The sequence below is a fragment of the Achroia grisella genome, unplaced genomic scaffold, assembly GCF_030625045.1.
Source record: "Achroia grisella isolate CSIRO2021 unplaced genomic scaffold, CSIRO_AGI_Agris_v1 utg241, whole genome shotgun sequence".
Classification (NCBI taxonomy): domain Eukaryota; kingdom Metazoa; phylum Arthropoda; class Insecta; order Lepidoptera; family Pyralidae; genus Achroia; species Achroia grisella.
Window position 1 is genome coordinate 1,278,658 of NW_026712734.1, and position 20,459 is coordinate 1,299,116.

General features: G+C 30.4%; 1 protein-coding gene across 3 annotated transcripts in view; it reads right to left on the reverse strand.

Moving 5' to 3' along the window:
* LOC131842478 (uncharacterized) overlaps nucleotides 1–20,459 on the reverse strand; it is a 157,011-nt gene that overhangs the window by 27,000 nt on the left and 109,552 nt on the right. For 2 of the 3 annotated variants that reach the window (XM_059191014.1, XM_059191012.1), the window contains exon 3: nucleotides 13,778–14,031. In XM_059191014.1, the coding sequence (XP_059046997.1) occupies nucleotides 13,778–13,822 (45 nt within the window). In that variant the 5' untranslated portion in view covers nucleotides 13,823–14,031. Of the gene's footprint in view, nucleotides 1–13,777; nucleotides 14,032–14,162; nucleotides 14,214–20,459 lie in introns of those variants that run through there. The other variant, XM_059191013.1, reaches the window with a different exon arrangement.

Sequence of the window (20,459 nt, forward strand, 5' to 3'; positions counted from 1 at the left end):
GAGTTCTATTATTTTGATTACCTTTATTTATTTCAATCTACTCTGTGACTTCGTCAGCTTTTTGAGGTAACCTATACGTAGATCCTGAGTAACAGCTGACAGACATATTTTCGTATTTATAATATTGGTATATAATCCTTATGTATATTTGTACAAAAATCAAAGTATAGAATTATATTTAAAATGAAAATAATGCAGCAAATATTTAACGGTCCAATGACAAACTCCTTTAATTGAAAATTTATAATGTTGGTGCAAATTTATAACAAGATTAAAAAGCGTTGAGTCTAAAGTTAAGCGGATTGGGAAACAAAATTTACGTCTGTTTACAGACTGGCGACTGATAAAAATGGAACAGAAATCAAGCCAAGGGTGAACGGAGGTTAGGATTACAGAAGCTTATGAGGTCCTCTACCTAACCCGAGTACTCACATAAAATGCGTAAAAGAGAAAGGACCTTAATCCTATCACTGATCTCATTTTCTGTATTGTGATAGCAAAATATGTAGTATTAAACTATTAGTGAATTCAAGTTAATCTCTACTGAGTAGATGTTTGTAGATAATTTTGTTTATTTTTTACATCGTGACACTTTAACGGGTCAATCAATTACCATATTTGACATGGACATATTGCGATAAAGAAAAATGTTACAATGTTATTTTTTTAAACTGTTCAATAATATGGGCCAAAATGATGATTAAAAAGTGACTCTATATATATTTTTTTAATGAGATGATTATTATATTTTTATGATGTAGTGTCTAAACTAAAATAAATGTGAAATCTCAAGTATAGAAAACAATAGTGTAGCAAATAGACTTTATGATCATTCAATTGATTATGATTAAAGGTACTTTAGTCTATTAGTCAAATACTATAATAAAAAAGAGAGAGAGAGAATAGAGTTATAAATGTAAATTAAAATAATTTTATAAAAGATTTAATTACGTTTTACTTTTACTAGAACAATGACATGAGAAGCATTTATGTGGTATTTACAATCAGGGAAAAAAGCAAAAGAAAAAACAACGTTTATTATTTTAGTACAAAAGCGAATTTAGCCGGTGTTTATAAAATAAATTCTACTTTGCAAGAGGATGTTGCAACCCTTGGGCGTATTTATTTCCATTCTTGTTTAATCTCCCAAAGAGTGCTACTGATCCGGCCTCGCACATCTGTTCTATGTTGCCCTATTCCACGACAAATAATGGCTTAGATATAAATGGTATTTGATTTTATAATATCTTTTCCTTAAATAAATTCCCTAGCGACCCGCTCCGAATACGCACGGGTATGTAATATTTAATAAAGGGTAGGTCAAATCTTAAACCGTAATGCACTATTGAGAGTCACACTGTCGATAGATTACGATGTATGAAAACTACATGAAAATCAGTTCCGTAGTGATTTCGCGATTATCGAAAATATATCATATTTAATCTATTTATGCAGATAGATAACAAAAAAATTACGGCCTTTAGGTATATATGATCAGAGACAATTTGTCAATTGCCTTTATGGTGAACTTACTTGACTCGGTTAAATTTCGCTGAGCGTATTTGAATCTAACGAGGGGAGCCTACCGCCGTTTCCCAAATTAATTAGTTTAGTAGACGAGTCAGTAATTTTAAATTAACAACCAAAACCGTATCTGTCGAGCAATATGCCACTTATAATGCTCTGGTTATTTATTAGTATGTAAGCAACCAAAATAGTATTATTAATGTAGTAGATTACAGTTGTTTGTCGCTATTTAACTTCAACTCATATAAATTAGTGTAAGACATGGTGTATTTTTAATAGTGTTATGTAAATATATCAGTTATTAGAAAGGCACTAATAACGAAGTACTCATTTAATAGAACAGTTTGTTAATATGTGTTTGGAGCAATGAGTTCTTCTTTTGTAATTGGAATGGAACAGTGATGGTAAGTTCTATCAGGTGTCCGTGTCAGGTATATAGCCATGCTGCTTATGCGTTGCGATTCCGTAGGACTAAGATGTCACGTATCATATTCTGTATTGTTTCTTATTTCACCGTCCTACTGAAACACAGCTTACGATACAATATATTTGGAGCTGAAATTGACAAGACTAAAGTACCTACGACGATGACAAAGTTTTTGTTATGAAACTTTAAACGTTTTAGTTACAAATTTGTTTAAATATATATTAATAAATAAATAAACATAAATTTATATTATGTAAATAAACAAATATTTCTTTTAGAGAATTCACCTCTTTTTCTTTATACTATGTTCTTATAATATTACTATTATAGAATCATTAACCTAGAATTGAATTTTTTATAATTTCATCACACACTGAAAAATAAGGCAATACCATTAAAATATTTTATATTAATATATGAGAGTACAGTATTTAGAATATTGTATAATATTAGATACTTAGGCATAAATATCAAAATAGTTTAGAAATTATGAAATACTAGCAGGTGATGCTTAGTTAGTATATATATATGCCTACTATAATCTATGAACACTTCAGCAAACAGACTAAACTACGTTTAAACTAAAATACTTTTCTGGTTAAAAATCTGAATATAACTTAAGACGGTAAAGATTAAAACGCTCAACTAAAATATGTTACGACGATACAGAAAGCAAGTTCCTTTACGCTTCGTTAAAATTTCGTCAGCGGAATATCTCATTTCATCCAGAATTCTTTTTGTAGCGAGTCAGCAAGTAGCACTCTACAGTGTCCTAATAACTGTCATCCAGATTTAATATCACATCTTCCATTTTCTACGGGGAGGCAATTTCCTTCCAAAAATTGTATTTGGACGAATACGCGTAAACTAAATACATATGCGGCCCAAAAGACAAATTTTATTTATATTTTCCCTCTCACCATAGATCCGATGTACTTCTGTGTTTTACGACAGGCCTTTATATTGATGGCTTTATGTTCCCAGCTTTTCGTTGGATCACATAAAATCGTAGTATAAAATACGATGGTAAATCAACATGGAATAAAATGAATATGCATATTTCATGGGATCTGAATATATCAATAGGTAACAATACCTACTAGTATATATTAGAAAGTACGTACATTAGGTACATCTCATTACGAATAACATCTTGAGTTATTTCTTTGTGTTATTATATATATTTTCATATACTAAAATCATAGAATGCTATAATTAATAATGAAATTAATGATATTATAATGTAAATGCTTCTATTATACATTTTACTTATGGTTATTTTATAATATTTAGGAACTCAGAAAATTTATCTAGTAAAAATCATATATATATATATATATAGATTAGATAGTTTTATTTTTAGTAAGCATACACGTAAATAGGTACGTTTAAAGAACCTTTTCTAAAATCGTCTCATTACATATAACTGCCAACGAAGATCAGCTAAACGGCCCCCATTGTGAGAGGAAAATGAAAGTACATAAGACCGAAGTGAGCGAAATCTTGCGAGACTGAATGGAGTACAGCAGAGATAGATATTTAAATATCCGTCCATCAGCCGGGTCCTGATCGTTGTGCCCGACAAATCGAGCCTTTAGCGCGGGTGAGAGTCGTTACTCAATCCAACTTCCTAAGCCTGTGCACAGGATGTCGCCGTCATATACATACACATATGCCCTATAGGCCGTATGAACATTTGCCAAATTTAAGGGTAGAATCAAGATTAAGTAACACCATTAAACTTAAATGTACCAGTTTAAACTATTATGATTCATTTCTATTAAGTTCAAAGAAATTTATTTATTTCCTTTCGAGATTTTTATCGAATAATTTCTAAATTCGAAAAAGTAACGGAATTATATTTAATTTTTTTTTAAACTAACGGTCGAGAGTTCACTTATAATATAGTAGTAAATGGTACTGAAATTATTTTACAACATAGATCACCATACTTTAAAGTTAAATTCAATTCATTGTTGTTTTATATCTAGAGAATTTTTGTTTGCATATTAAATATAATAGGTATTACTACATTACTTTAGAATTTCAAACGTCTAACTTATCTTCCACTCTGAATATAAACTATAATTCTAATTTTAAATTCTGTTCCAGAATTAAATCAAATATATAGTCTGAGAATAAATCATTCTGTTTTTTTTTATAAATACAGAATAATGTAGTTATTAAATCTAATTACTCTATTTCAGTTCACGAAAGGTGTACATTGAGTGGTAGCTGAGTGGACAGAGGTGAATTTTAGCGACTAACAGCATCCCGAGGGATGTTGTTCTCGTTCATTCTTATTCAAATAAGTGAAGCCAACGATTTACCCCAGGGCCCGTGAGTGTGCAGAATGTCCGCCGAATATGGATATCTGCAGAGCATTGCATTAGCAGAATATTAATAGGTCCCAGGATTTAAGACAAACCACATATTTATTGCTGTTCTATGGAAATAAATATATAAATAAGTATAGATCTCTGTTATAATATGGTCATGTATCTGTTATATTGAAATAAATCGTATATATAAAATTCTCGTGTCACAATGTTAGTTACGATACTCCTCCCAAACAGCTTGATCGATTTTTATGAAATTTTATATATAGTAGGTCTGAGAAAGGGCTACAATCTATTTTTCATACTCCTAAGTGGTAAGGGATATCCACCCCTAAATATATATTTTTTATTTTTCGACATAATATTTTATTTTCATATTATTATTATTTAGGATTGAAAAATACATACAACTATAAATTTTCACCCTTCTAGCATGAACCCTAATTTATTAATAGCGATATCATTTATATGACAAAACAACGTTTGCGATGTCAGCTAGTATACATATATAAGTGTAGGCCAGATCTGGCGAAATGAGAAGGATAAGTATCTTCATGCCAGGTTCTTTACAGAGTTATCGAAACAGAATATATAAATGGATATCAAAATATTTATTTATGTAGGTAGACTATGTGTACTTACATATTTACTTGTTATATCACTCGTATATACATATATATAATTTAATATAAATTTATCTATTTACAATAAAAATATCCAATACGGGCCCTAGGCACATAAGTACATATGTGCCTAGGGAATGTATAAATATTAAGCCACTTGTTAGCAGCTGATCAGAAAATATCTAAATCCAGTGAATCTATAAATTATAATAATAAATCTGTAATTGAGAACTAACTTTTTCACAATGCATAGAACAATTAGCATATACTGTGACAGACAGAGGTTCATTGTTAACTGATTTATGAAAGAGGTTCTGGAATTATTGCATTACATGAGTTATTTCCTACATTATTTTATGGAGTGTTACATTACCAAGAAAATGTAATTAAGAGTACTAGATTATATTAGTTAGTACTATTTATTCATAATAACTATATTTAAAAGAAATCAAGTAAGAAGTTTACTATACATTTGCCCATGAAAAAAAGATGATTTGTACTAATACACATTAATTATAGACACTAATCAAATAGAACCACTACAAGAAAAGAAATAAAACCCTTAACATATTATACCTAAAATAACAATATATTTATTGCTGATCCTCATTCCTGGCCTCTTCTTTATTCAATACATTTTACAAACTTTTTTGGCGGATGTTTATAAAACGATTTATAGTTGCCAGTTCTATTATTCAACAGTGGTAACAAAACACAAACACAACTACGAACAAACAGACACAGCGTAACGACGAAAATTTACATTAGGTCGGTTTAATGTCGCAGAGCAATCTCATTCTGTAGGGGAAACAGGCGCACAGGAACCAGCTAACTTTGAACTGTTAAATAATATAAACTCCTTAACCACCCTAGAGAAACGGGGGTCAAACAATTATGGTGGTGGTAGATCAGTACGATGCGCTGCGTGATATCGCACTAAGATAAATGTGTCGCATATTTCGAAGTCCTCTCAACCTTCAGTTTTAAAAATTTTTAACAGCACGGCGAAACAGAATGGACCCAAAAATACAGAATATCCGTAATTTTAGTTTCCATTTATCTACCAACTTTACTTTCCAACTGACCACTAGTTCGACATGTTTATTTTAAGTTACTTTACTTAATTTAATTGATATCAATCATTACGTTAAACTCTACCATTGCAAAAAGTTCCGTCCTGCTTATATTAAATTATTGTGCTCAGCATAAAAGAGCATCTGAGTGCTGGATACAGTACTCAATTACAAATCTATTTTTTATTTTTTGTTAACATTGGATCCACTTCTATATTGGATGTATGTCTAAAGATAAACATAACATCATAAATGATTATAGTAAATTAATAAGCATTATTATTTGTAATATAATATAACTTCAACCGCCTGACAAATCAGGCCAAAGTAACAACAGTTGGTGCAGAACGAAACTTTCGCGACACTCTCCCTCTTAATTATTACCCGTAACTTTACAAAAACAGTAAGAGGTTAAGAAAACTACTGTTTTGCATACCTCGTGGTTGCAAAGAAACTTAATTGGAACTTAAGAGCTTCATATTTGAAAGTTGCTGCACATAATTTAAATAACGTTATTATTTAAGTTAAACAATTCTTAAAAGTGAATATTTTTAATTAAACACATCAGAAAAGTAATTATTATAATAGTCGATGGTATCACTTAATGTATCCTTAATATAATAATGAAGACAGGCGGTAAAAAAATTAAAGAATGCATACGGAAAACGGAAAGATAGTATCTAAATACTGCTTAAATAGGTAGTAAATATTTAAGCACATATAATTTACAATTACATATATAAACATATAGCATATATCTATTTATCTGCGTACAATATTTTATAATACGTACTAAATAACACTAGAAAATAAGACTGAAAATAAATGTATAGAAAACAATGTGATGTATTCTAAAAATAGAAATATACACACGTCTACTTGATAAATAGCTTTATGAAACAAATTGAATTGTCATGTTATATTGGCAATATCTTAGGATTTTTTTCTCTTTTTCATTCATTTTATTTAATTAATTCAGACAAAAATAATAAATAAAACAGATGTATAATTATTCAATATTATACTAGTTAACAGGATATTGATACCGTTAATTTATCTTATCAACTTTAATTGTGGAGATATAATAACATCGTTGAGGACTCTAATTTCAATTTCTTGCTATTTAACAGGATCGGCTTAGCAGAAACATGAATAATTTTCACGCGGCAAGGAGCCTCTAATTAAAAATTAATTAAGTTACAAATATGTAAGTCTTCCTGTAATTAATAATTTTGAAGAAACGGCTCCTTACATTGAAATAAAATTTTTGTACCATCACAATATGTACTTACGTCCGAATAGGTTCGACATTCAAATACAGAAACAACGAAATTAGTAAAAGAGAATTATACCTGCCTATATATCATGTTAGTATGACATTGTGCTATTAAACATAGTGATACAAGAGTATTCTTATTTCCAGGACCATAAAATATTTTACGGTAACGCCTACAACAGTTTTCATAATTAACAAGTAAAAGGAAATAGCAAATCCTTTACAGCTTTCGACTTATTTATGAATGTATTTATTCACCGGTCATCTGTATTTTTGTCGTCAACAATTTTATATTATAATGTGATCAATTTTATTTTTTATCGCGCAGTTTGAGTTGGCGCGCACGTAATTGTGCTGTTGAGGCATGAAGTCCTAATTTTCCCCCTCACGTTTCCATTTAAGTGACAACGAAGTAAAAAGTGGAAAATTTACGGCAGTCACGTACTTTGTTATCATATTTTTTTAATTAAAATGTTTTCTGATTTTCTCTATATTTCATGTCCGTGTTGTGATAAAAACTTAATCATTGCATTATTATTTAATATCCACTATATTTTCAATTATTATGTTTGTTATATTCTATATTTATATTAAAATATCTGTATGATATTATGTATGTCTATCTCCGCTATATATATTGTTAGACGAATTAGTACCTAAACACAGGTATACTGTCTCGTGATATTTTTAGTCTAGTTTAGTAATATTTTGTATAATTTAATTCATGTTTTTTGTAGTTATCTTCCATTATATCCCCTACCCTTGTCACTGAAGTCAGCGAACTGGATAATTTACGTCGATAGCGACTTTCATGAATATTACAGAAAAAAAACAAAATTATATATCAAACATTTATGGTTGGTGGGAGAAAATGAACACTGTTTTTCTTGTTACATTTTATCTTCAAAGTTTGTGAACCAATATTGATAATTGAATTCATGGTTCTTGCAGATTAAGTAATGTGTAACAGTATTAATAAGCTTATTAAAATTTGTATGAGAACAGAATAGTTATATATTTTGTTTTCCATTTCAGATTCCAGATATTTAAAAAAAATGGGACACTAAATATATGATAAAAAGAAATAAAATAGTATGTAATTGTATTAAAGAACATAAAAAAAATCTTAAGAATGTTTTTGGCTTGGGTATCGTAAAAGACATAAATATTTACTTATATACCTACGTTGGTACTGGTACCTCAAGTTTATTAGATAATAAATCTTTGTTTGCATTACTACTAGAAAAGGTATATATAGAATGTCCTTTATATGTGAATTTTGCAGTCGAAGTCATGGCTAACCGGTAGTCATTTGAAAACCTTGTACTGTTGAATGCGTTTTGAATCTTAATATTAATATAACGCGCAAAGCTAAAATAGTTTATTGGTATAATAATTATTGCCATAAAAACATTTTAAATTAATTAATTGGTATACTTGTAGTTGCTGCTGTATAAATCAGAATAGCAAATAAGCTGACGACCGACTTGATAATGAATAGGCTTCAACTATATACATCACGTTATCATGTGACATCCGAGATGCCGCACATGTATTACGACTCGGTAGAGTTTACTAAGATGTTACACCTCGTATTTTGTGATTTCACTGCTTTCGTCCTTCAAGCGAAATACAGCAAAGTTGTTTAACGACTGAAAGACTTAGAAGCCTTTTTATAAAACGAATAAAACAAATATATTTTATATGCTAATATTAAATTTAAACAAATACTATAAAGAGATAAAGTTTGTGATATTGTAGGGGGTAGACAACGGATATACTGAAACGATTTTGATAATCTTTTAGTATTGAATAGCCCCTTTATCGAGAATAGCTATATGCTATATAACATTACGTTACCACCAATAGGTCGAGTATGAAGAGAGAAAAGTATGAATATAATTTTATATATATATTCAAAGAGATGATAACCCATAGGGATTATACACTTTTTATGCGGTTTATAAATAGCTCATCTGGAGAAAACATGATTGATGAAGGTAGAACAAGAATATTGGAGGATTAATCTAATTCTAAATTAAATAAAAATATACGATGTAATAAAATAAGCTTCTTTTTACTTTTTACTTAAAACATTTTTTATTGGTTGGTATTCAGTAGGTACCACTAACTATACTCCTAAATCTAATTAGTACAATTAGTTAATATAAAAAGATGTCTGAGTGCAAAATAAAATAGTTAAAAATTACAGTTAATAAATTTATATAACGTTTAAATACACATATATATATATAATGTTTAAATGTTAAACTAAAAGCAGATTAATTAAGAAGTAAATATACTAATAAATGATAATCCTTTTCATATTACATTTATAAAGGAAGGAACTTGTCATGCTTAATATATAATGAGGCCGTTTAATGACTTCGTCTGAAAGTTTAAAATTTTCGTAATTAAAATTTACGAAAATAGCTGGTATGTAAGAATACTGCCATTTCTTGTAAAATAAAACTTAATATATATCTCATGGATAATTTTTTTACTTTGGATTTCACTTTACATCTTTTCTAAAACCACTTTTGTGCCAACAAATAGATGCCTAAAATAAGTTAAAATTAAACTATAAACACTACTTGAGATTAAATTTAATTATAACCGAATTAAAGTTGATTAAAGTATAAATTATCTATATTATTTAGTCTTCCAAGTAGAGCGCGTTATCTGTATTCCGCTTAAATTAACAATATTTTATAGTGATTTACACTCAAAACTTAATGAATTTCTTATTGTAATAGACACTTGTTGTAAATAAGTGTTTTTTTAAGTAATAATAATATACTACCTAACCAAGAGGGTTAAATTTATATATAATAATATCCATAATGATCAATTAAAACATAATTATTTTTAAATTAATTGTAAATACTGTTTTCTGTAGGGGAGGCCTATGTCCAGCAGTGGACGTCTTCCGAGCTGCGATGATGATGATAATGATGACTGTTTTCTATGTAAATATTTGTAATAGTAACTCTCTCCTAAATAGTCAGGTTTTGGACTGTATTGGTGGATTGTAATTTGTAATGTTATTACATCTTACTAAAATAATTATACGGGGAATATTAAGTGAAATTCTTCTATTAATAAACATAAACCGACCTACAGATTATTGCGTAGCTGTAGTCCTGCATGGCAACATGTGTCCATTATATTAATTACTAAAAAAATTAAATATTTTATTATATTATATAAATATACATATAATGTAATAATCATTTCCTATAACAAGTCAAACCAACTTTGTATAGGCGTAGATTCGATCATAAATAACTTTCACTAACTTCAATGAGATAGTAGGGAGATACCTACTATAAAATAACACTATTAAAGATTACAAGATTATGATAAAAATATGTTAATTAATTAACTAATTCTGGTGCGCTCATTTACATTTATAATCTCGTTTAAAGTATGAGACTATCTTAAGCATATAATACAGTAAGCTATTCGAGACAGCCTCGGGTTCATTTTTATGCATATTCATTATCGTTGTTTTAGTAGTCATTTAGCGTCCACTGCTAAATGTACCCCTATAAACTACTTCAAGAGACGGTCTTGAGCCTTGGGCGTCCATCAAATTTCTGAACCACTTTTGCGGTCGTTGCACCGTCTAACTAGAGGTACTTGATATGTGGCGAAGGAATCTATCGATAAAATATGTATATCTGCATCACGCAGACCGGACGTTGCTGTCCTGAGTACGTAGATAGTGAATCAATCGCTATTCCGCGCATGAAATTGATCTAAACAGTAACATTCGACGACATACGTATTTGACCTTCTTATGCATGGCATGGATCTATTCCTTATCGACAAATCAGTTTGCCAATCAGTGTTGTTTGTTTTGGTATACAGATCTTCTAGAGTCAATCTTTGCTGCTTTACATGTGCGAAGTCTTTCTTCGTCTTTGGTCCTTTGAGCAGTACTTGGACTATTGTCATTGCAGGTTGTTGATCATTGTATTATAAATATTGGTCATACGACTATACCTTTTATTTTTAATTTTTTTATATACATTGTGAACAAAACTATTGTTCAGCACCTATTTTAGTTTTAGGCGTAATACTTTTAAGTGTACCAAAACGAAATTACTTTTTACATAGATAATAAGTAATTTTAAAACCTCTCTAGAAGTATTTAATTTGCTTTAACAGTACGTAGACTGCATCTATTCTGTGTTAACGGCCTGTGAAAGTTAAATAATTATCATTTCTTACGTAATCGTATTTTGTATAGTATGTTTCTGCTAGAAATGAAACACCTGACGGCCTACCGGATGGAAAGTGGTATCTGTCGCCTACGAAGATAAACAACATCACTGGCATCATAAAATATACTGCGTCGCGAGTATATGTACGTTGCCACTTTTGAGAAGTACCTAATAGTTTGAAATGTACTTAAGTTCAGAAGTTCTTGTTTTAATTATCTTACTTAGGTTATGTTACCAAAGAGAACGAAACAACAATGCACACATTGTGATTACAATGAAAGGAATCACATCGACAACTCATTAATCCTATTACATAATATGCCAGTCATATTGCAACCTTCATATTTGTTTATACAAAACTGTTATTAAATATTCAAATTTTATTATTTCCAATCTAGTTTTAGAGTTCATGCTATCTTAATGCTATATTTAAATTATATTTAATTAAGTAGCGCGTATACACATATGAAAAACAACATAAAATTCTAATTTATTAGGCCACATTCTTCTCACAACATTGAGGATATTGATGTTAATAAAAAGTGTAGTATAAATAATGTAGATGTTAATTACATGGATTTTTTACAAATCACAACACATTCAAAAATAGAGATAATAATTTAGTTATTTAAAACAAGTAGCGTTTAATTTTCTTTAATTCTAAATCAAGAATCTTTTATTCATATGAAAAACCTTAACCTTATGCTTGTAAATATTAGGTACATTATTCTTAACATAGCCTAATTGTAATTAAAATAACTAACTGTTGGGTTCGGAACCTATTGGCTCTTTTTTCTGTTCTGTTCAGATCAGTTCTATGAATATTTGCATTTGTGGCTATTTAACTTACAAGAGGCTCAAAAAAAACAATATAAATAAGCATATAAGAATCGTAGATAGTTTTTATATGTCTTGTATACATGGAAATACTATACAGTCTATAAAAAATCAATAGAAATTACAACGTAATCCGTGAAGGACGGCCGCCATTCGGACCCACTTTTCACGGTCTTCTAACGCGTTAAAATTTAAATGCTTTGTGACGAACCTAACAATTCTTTTCTCAAAACGTCTAATAAATTATACATGAAGTTTAATTCTCGACGCGAATTGAACCCGGAACTCGAGACAGAATCGCGCCATTGAAGAATACCATTAGTACCCAATAGAAATTCATGTCCCACCGAATTTTAATAAAGTCCACTATAAATTATATAACGAGGCGGAGCGTTTCACCAAAACCGGTTATACAATGACCTTAAAAAAGTCAACAAAAGGAAAGTCTTGATATCCCTTATGAAGGAATGCGATAAATATCCATATTTATACAATAATCGTGATAGAGAAACCGAGTTTCAAGTTTGTAATGTCGGAATGTTATAATCCACATTTAAACTTGGGCTGACCGTGTGACCTTCACATTTAAAAGGCAGGTGTAGATATTCGTCCCATAGAATTAATTGGATTTTCATAATTTTAATTTTATTATTTTTTATGTCTTTTATTAATTGAAAATAAGTAGCTTCTATATTTTTCAGTAAATAATTAACAAAATTTATAATTTAAGTTATACGTATTTTTATGTATCAAAATTAGATTTAAATAGTTCAAATAAAATTAATTATTTTTTTCATAATACACTAATTCAGTAAATGGTTTGAATTAATTTATATATTTATTATAAATTTACTTTATCTTATTATATTCGTACCTAAATGCTTTGCATTAAATTAGAATTAAGATAAGCATATGGGTAGTGGTCATCTAATATAATAAGATCCTAAGATAATAATATGCGACAGGCTTTAATGTGAATGACGCAAAATATAACTATAAATAATAAGGTAAATATAAAGCCAACATATCATTTTGTCAAATAAAGAAATCCAATTCTAATGTACACCGAAATTATAGCAAAAGTAATTCTAAAATAGCCCTGGGCTAATTCGTCGAATTAGAGCCGATTACCAAACATCAATGTCACAATATTTTTTCTTAGTAGCTATAAACGTATCTGTATTAATGACATACACTTAATTTACATCTATATATTTTTATAGAAAATATAATGAATCAATTAAGAAAAGAAAAGTTAAAGGCTAAATCGGAGTTAGACAATAGTGTGGTTTATCTTCCATAAGTTTGTGAATATTAAAGACCCAAAAAAACTTTCACATTTGACACTGGCACTTTGATTGATCATTTGAAATCATTGAGAGATAAAATTACAAGTTTTGATGGAAAGGCAAAGTTATCTTTCACAGAAAAAGAATAAATTCTTACCTTGTATATTCCATCTACAAGTTTCGTAAGCTCCTCCGTCTCCATGGCGAGAGATTTTCAGAAAACCAATTGCGAGAAGCGTCGAGTTACACGTGAAACTTCATCGGGGAAATAAACAATATTTACACACGAACCAACATAGATTTTATCACTTTGGACACAAAATTCACATTTCAATACACAGTTCGTCCGTTACTTTTTTTACTTTTGTTCAGTCAAACCATTCAAGCAAACAAACTCACTTTCGAAGACATCTGAAACAAAAGAAAACATTATTAGCTGTTTGTATATAAGAAACAGAAAGTGTTAGGTAATTGATAAAAATATTTGTCTTGTAGTTTTATTTTTCGTTCCAAGTTAACGTAACTTTTCGAAACACCTGTACCTATTTAAGATAATATCAGAGTTGAGAAGCGTGCGTCCGGAGCGAGGCGTGCCACTCAAGTCGCCTATAGCCTCCACTCGGCTATCTCACGAATGTCGATGTTTAGAAATACGTAATAAACGAGCTAGTACGATCTCTATGGCCCGTTGAGGCGTTGATGTCTAAACCGTGTGCTTACTGTTATGCTGGATGCCTAAATACTCGTTTTGGGGAATCTTTACACTGAGGACATTTCGAAACCGTTTCGGGTCAACGACTTTATACGATTATATTGTGACCTTTAATACCATCTTAAAAATTTCATTAACATTATTTAATTTTATTATTAGAACTCAAAGTTCACTCAGAATGTTAGCTTTTATTAAAAAGGCAAGAATACAGGTCAGGTATTATTTTTCAATTGACGAAGTTACGAATTAAATTACGATATTTCTTAACATAATTTAGTAGATAATACTTGAAGTTATCGATTAGGTATCCGAATTCGTGACGAAAAGTATTACGTAATGATTACAATTACAAAACTAAAACTCTATCAATGTCACAATTGTGTCACTGGTAATTTGATACTTACCTCCCTACCTACATGCAGTTTGCATAGCAGGTGTTGCATATACCTTGATAATGTGAATACAATAGATAATAATATTATGTTGGAATATGTTTTGTTAACTTTCGTTTTTGTTGACGCCCACCTTAATTCCAATCAAGGCCTTTGACGAATAGTTCGCCTGGAGCGAATTTAAAAAATGTCCGTCATACGTCCACACCTGCACTTTTACTTTCTTTTTCTTAGTTGTAATCCCATAAGCTATCTGATAAATATGTATATTACATATTACTAAAACATCGTATTATTATTCAGACGGACTATTCATGTAAATTATTTATATTATAACTTCGATCATCAATAGTGCCTGAATTTCAAATAATATAAAATTATGATTCTATTTTTTATATCAGTGCCTACTTCTAGTTGTAGAACTCTTTTCATATTGATAATGTAAAATAATATTTTAATGATTATAAGTTATAAATACATTAGCTACAAATAAAATCAAAAAGAATAGTATTCTCTATTTTAGCGGAACGTCCCGCTATCCGCATTTAATAAAAAGGAACTATCTGGAAGTTTTTCATGCGTCATATGTCGAGGAAAAATATAAAACACAATTTCTGAACGAATCCGTAACTTCATTTTGAACCGGAGAGATTTGCGCGGCCGTCCCGCCCAGTTCTTCCCTTGCATATGCAGCTATTCGGATAGTCCGCCACTTTTCTTTCTTTTCTCGCGTCCCTCAGGCGTGAGGAAACAAATGTGCGATGGCTGCTTATTTCAGTTGGAACTTGTTTAGCTCGGATTGAACTTGTTGGATCCGGATTTGGGAGTTGAAGACCTCGTAAGTAGCAACATGCGAGTTCAGTTGCAAAGTGGAAATCAGCAGAGATATCTAAAAGCTGCCTAAGTTTTTACTTTTAGGCTTACGAACGCTGCGAGTTCTTTTAAAGTTTATAAGTTTCTTAGGGGTTTTCTTTTTATATAGATGTTATAAAGGGCTTATTTAACTTTGTTAGGCTAAGGGAATAAAATCGCAAAGTAGATATGTGCCAAGTAACAGAACAAAAGAAAATAGCGGGGCACAATCTGCTCCCGCAGTGCCTACGTGGTAGCAGGCGACTGCCGTTCCATTTTGCTGACGAACCTTGTTATCGTGAATATAATGTGCGACTGCATACTGCAGTTGAATATTCATATTCTTGTCTGACTTTAGCACTACATAAATCGAATTTACTAGACATAACATAACATTATACTTAATACTGTTAATATTAAGCTAAAATATTTTTTTTTATTTTATGTCATATATATTGTATTGTATTGTATGTCAAATATTTATTAAACCAATTTCAACTACTAATAAATTTTATTTCTTAGCTAAACATAAATACAAGTTAATTTCCTAACCTGAAAAATTTATTAAGTTTAATTATTCGATTGAAAATCCGCTATTTCTATATAATTGTTAAGTTTGTTTGTAACTACATTTCGGTAACATTAGTATTAGTAGGTAGGTATAGACAGAAATTTAAGTTAGTTATCATATAAATTCATAATACATAAATTACTTTCAAAATATTTTTTAGCGTCAGAATTACACTTTTCAAAGAAATGTTCCGTGCCAATATACACTTACGCTTTGAATATAGGTACGTCCAAGCTAATGGAATATCATTTCTCAATCACATAACTAATTGAAATAATTTAGTTCCTTAACATCTTACGTATATAAACGAATGTACGAAATCATTCACCTGTCAAGCGCACATGTGGACTTGCTCATAATGAGATTTCCATTCACTCCAGGGAAATTTCTCATAATGTACGGACCTATGGACCTACAGAGACTCTTTGAGTGACGTTACATCGTTTCAATTATTCAGGAATTTCAGGATCATTGATTATCGAGTATTACGTGTCGAGCAATAAATGTACTATGAGGGATTTCTGTACAAAATACTTAACAGTTACTTTATTCTTCATAAATAAATTAATCATGAAGTATTTCATTTTAATAACAACTATGTGACCTGGTGAATTTCTATACACCTGATTTCCACCGCCCATAAGCACCCGCAACACCCGGGGAATTACAAGTGTGTTGTCGGCCTTATCAGAAGGAATTATCTCTTTTCTTTAAGGTTTTATGTACAATAAATTAGTATAATTGACATACATTTTTTACGTATGTCTTTTATATAATTATACTTGAACTTAATTCATTAAATACGTTATAATCATCATCCAGCCAGTCCTTTAGACCCATAGTAAGCAGAGCTTTTGTTATGGGAACTAGACAACTGATATAAATACTTAGATTTTTTCGTAAATACATACATAATATACATAGAATACAAACAATCATAGTCATGAATACAAATGTTTGCATCGTGCGAGTAATAGAACCTGCAACCATCGGAAGTAAACCGGCGTACTAAACCGTTAGATCACCGAGGCCATCAATGAAGATTTATATGTATTATATATATAATATATATTTTACTTTGTACTTAACCACTAAAAATAATAACTATCATCACTAGATGGACAAAACACGAACGTAAAATGTAAATGAGATTAAAGTTTACATAAATAATTATACTATAGAATGACTCATTATAATTACTATTTCGGTATTTTAAACTTCTCATTGACTCTTCGATGTTCGTTGGCACCAATACTGATTCGGATAAGTACCTGTGTTCGGCCAAGCGTGGGCAAGTCGATTGTTACGTAAAGCAGATGCATGAATATATTATTTCTGGAGCTTGGCAGCGAAATATAAAAACTACGTAGCGATAGTTGCAATTTAAAAATAATGTTTGTAATGTCTAGACAGAATGCGTGTGGTTGACATCTCTACTTTTTATAAAAAGTAACGCTGTAAGCTCTGATCTTTGAATCGCATCTGCTAGTAGCATCGTTATTAACAAGCGTTTTTTTTTTTGTAAATATAAAGACAAACAGCCCATGTTCTTTATGGTAAGTAATCTTCCTCTATATACATAACCAGCAGCACAGTCATCACGTCGTAACGCAAAATCCATGATACATGTCATGCGTTGCCTTTCTGGATGAATGGATGAATAAGGTATTATGTCTATGTACCTGTAATTTCCTTAAGTCTTTGACGACACTTTTACGTAGCGTTCATTTGTATAAAATAGTTATAAATGGACATCTATTATCTTTTTATCAATCGCTGTAACAACTCATTAATGACAAATTGTACAAATATGTGTACGAGCCAAATCTATTTGTATTAACGGTAAATACAAAAATTTTAAAACAATTTTAAATATATATTTCTTTAGGTTCGGTACCTTTTTTGCGTTCTAATGCCTCTACGTGAAAGTAGAATTTACGCAACTTTCCACTTCCTGTTTCAATCTTAATTTAGATATAGATCTAAATTTTTTAGGATCTATTATATAATAAGAAACTAGCCATAAATCACTAGTCAATCTATATTAGAATTAATATTTATAACTGAATAATATACTGCATTAATTATTTTAAAGGGTGTAAAACTAAAAGCTAGTGATTTTAGTATTGGTGTTAACATACACCAATATCGTATTCATACAATTTACCTACCGAGGTAGACTTTATAAATTTTTACCTGTGTGAATGCCTCACTAACTTTATAAGGTGTGTTTCGGTTGTAAGGTCAGATAAGGCAATGAAATTATATAATAAAAGGCATGACATTTTATGTCTCTGGAATGTCAACTCTTGAGTGGTTTCGCGGATGTCACTTGATAACTATTCATCTATATAAGCGACGGTTACCACTTAGCATCAGAAGGTGGTAATTAAACGTTAGCAACATAATAGTTTACGAGCTGTTTGAAAAGTAAAAAGAATATTTCTATTCACAACATAACATTAATTTTAAATTGAAATTTCCTTCAGGATTTTGAACACAATTTCTCTACTGTGTGTTCAGCAAAGAGGGTTCTACTCTATTGTCGTATTTACTGTTAACGGTAATCTACGAGGATTTTTCGAAACCATTATTGCCATGACAACAAAGCGTAACATTGTGTCCAACCCCTAATACTCTAATAATGCCGTATTCAATACATTTTACTTACAGCATATAATACATTAAAGACTCTTCTACATTTGCTACAATAATATTGTATAACATCAGGATATTCATTTATTACAAAACAGTATTTACTAAAGCATGTTGAAAAAATATTTTGGTTGTCCCATAATGTTGGTTAATCTCGATTAAAATGCTAAATGAATTAAAAAACAACATGCCAATTAGAAATTGTCCTGGCGTGTTTTTTTTTTCATATGGATTAATACAGGATAATTTTTTAGTGTGGAAAAGTAGTAAAATAAGATGAATAAAATATTAGTTGTATAGATTAAAAAACATTGCCATAATATACGTACCTCTCCAATGCACTCCAATATCTCTTATATAATTCCACTGCATTTCTTTAATTTTTTTATACTATACACAGTCTCGATACGTCAAACGCGTGATGTAAATTTGGAACTGTGTGTATAATTTTAATAGATCCGTAGCTATAAGGTGACAAAATCACGTGTAAACTGTTTTTTTACGAGACAGCACTTAATACAGTTAGTGTAGGTACCATCACGCCCTCGCGATTCGATGCGATTGCTCAATTGGCGAAAAATTGCGACGGGACTAAGCTTGCGGAAAATTGCCGATATCGTTAATATTCACCCGAAACTGGCGGTTCACGTGGCGACTACAAATAACCAGCAGACAGCCCCCATAGATTTATGCTCTGTCGTTTTAAGTGATATATAGGCCTCAACCCGCCACGGCCCACGATCCATCGAAGAATATCTCAAGTATCTGTTTACAGTCGCTCAACGGCATCATGTAGATATAGATTTTAATATTTACGTAACACTGAACAAACTTAGTATGAGACGAACATGAAAATCACCTGTCCTCTAATATCTAACTGATATAAAAATGGTTTAGAAATGCCACAAAACAGGTATACCTGATTGATATCTCAAAAATACAGTATAATTGAAAACGTAATACTTTTTAAAGTTAGCAATTAAGATGTTATTAACAAAATTTAATTTGAAAGCAATAAATACTTTTACAAACAATTTCATATACGTTCTTCATATAGAATTTTTCTTATTTTATCCTGTTTCCTCAACGATATTTTAATATTACAATATCAGAGTATTATTCATTCTTTTATATTTTATATGAAATAGGTTTGAACACCAAATAATAGTTCGTAACAAATAAAAAGCCATTTCAACGCTTTTCGCCAATAAATATACATCACAGGGGAGGTACATAAAGTATACGATATCTTGACAGGGCCTAAGGAACTCAGGTAAGCCTAAGTAACTTTTTCCGGGGTGTTAAGCCGTTCGTCTAAGGAAATTGGTGACAAAAATATTCCGGTCATGTAGGGGCCCCTTGTTAGCGCGGCCGAAAAACACAAGAAAATTCCCCTTACCGACACGGCTTGTTTCTTAAGAGGGCCTGTTGGTTTCTCTACTAAGTTTTTATGACGCGCGGAAAAATTGGTAAACTGTTAAATTTTATGCCAGCAGATGAAATTCGGCGCGTATGTGGCTTCTTTACGTTGTCATCAAAACAAACAATCTTAATAAGTAACACGGCAGTTTTGTGAAATGTTTTCCCATTCTGCTCCAAAGTTTATGACCATTTCATAAAGGTCTGTAGGTAAGAATTCATATATATCACTGCATGT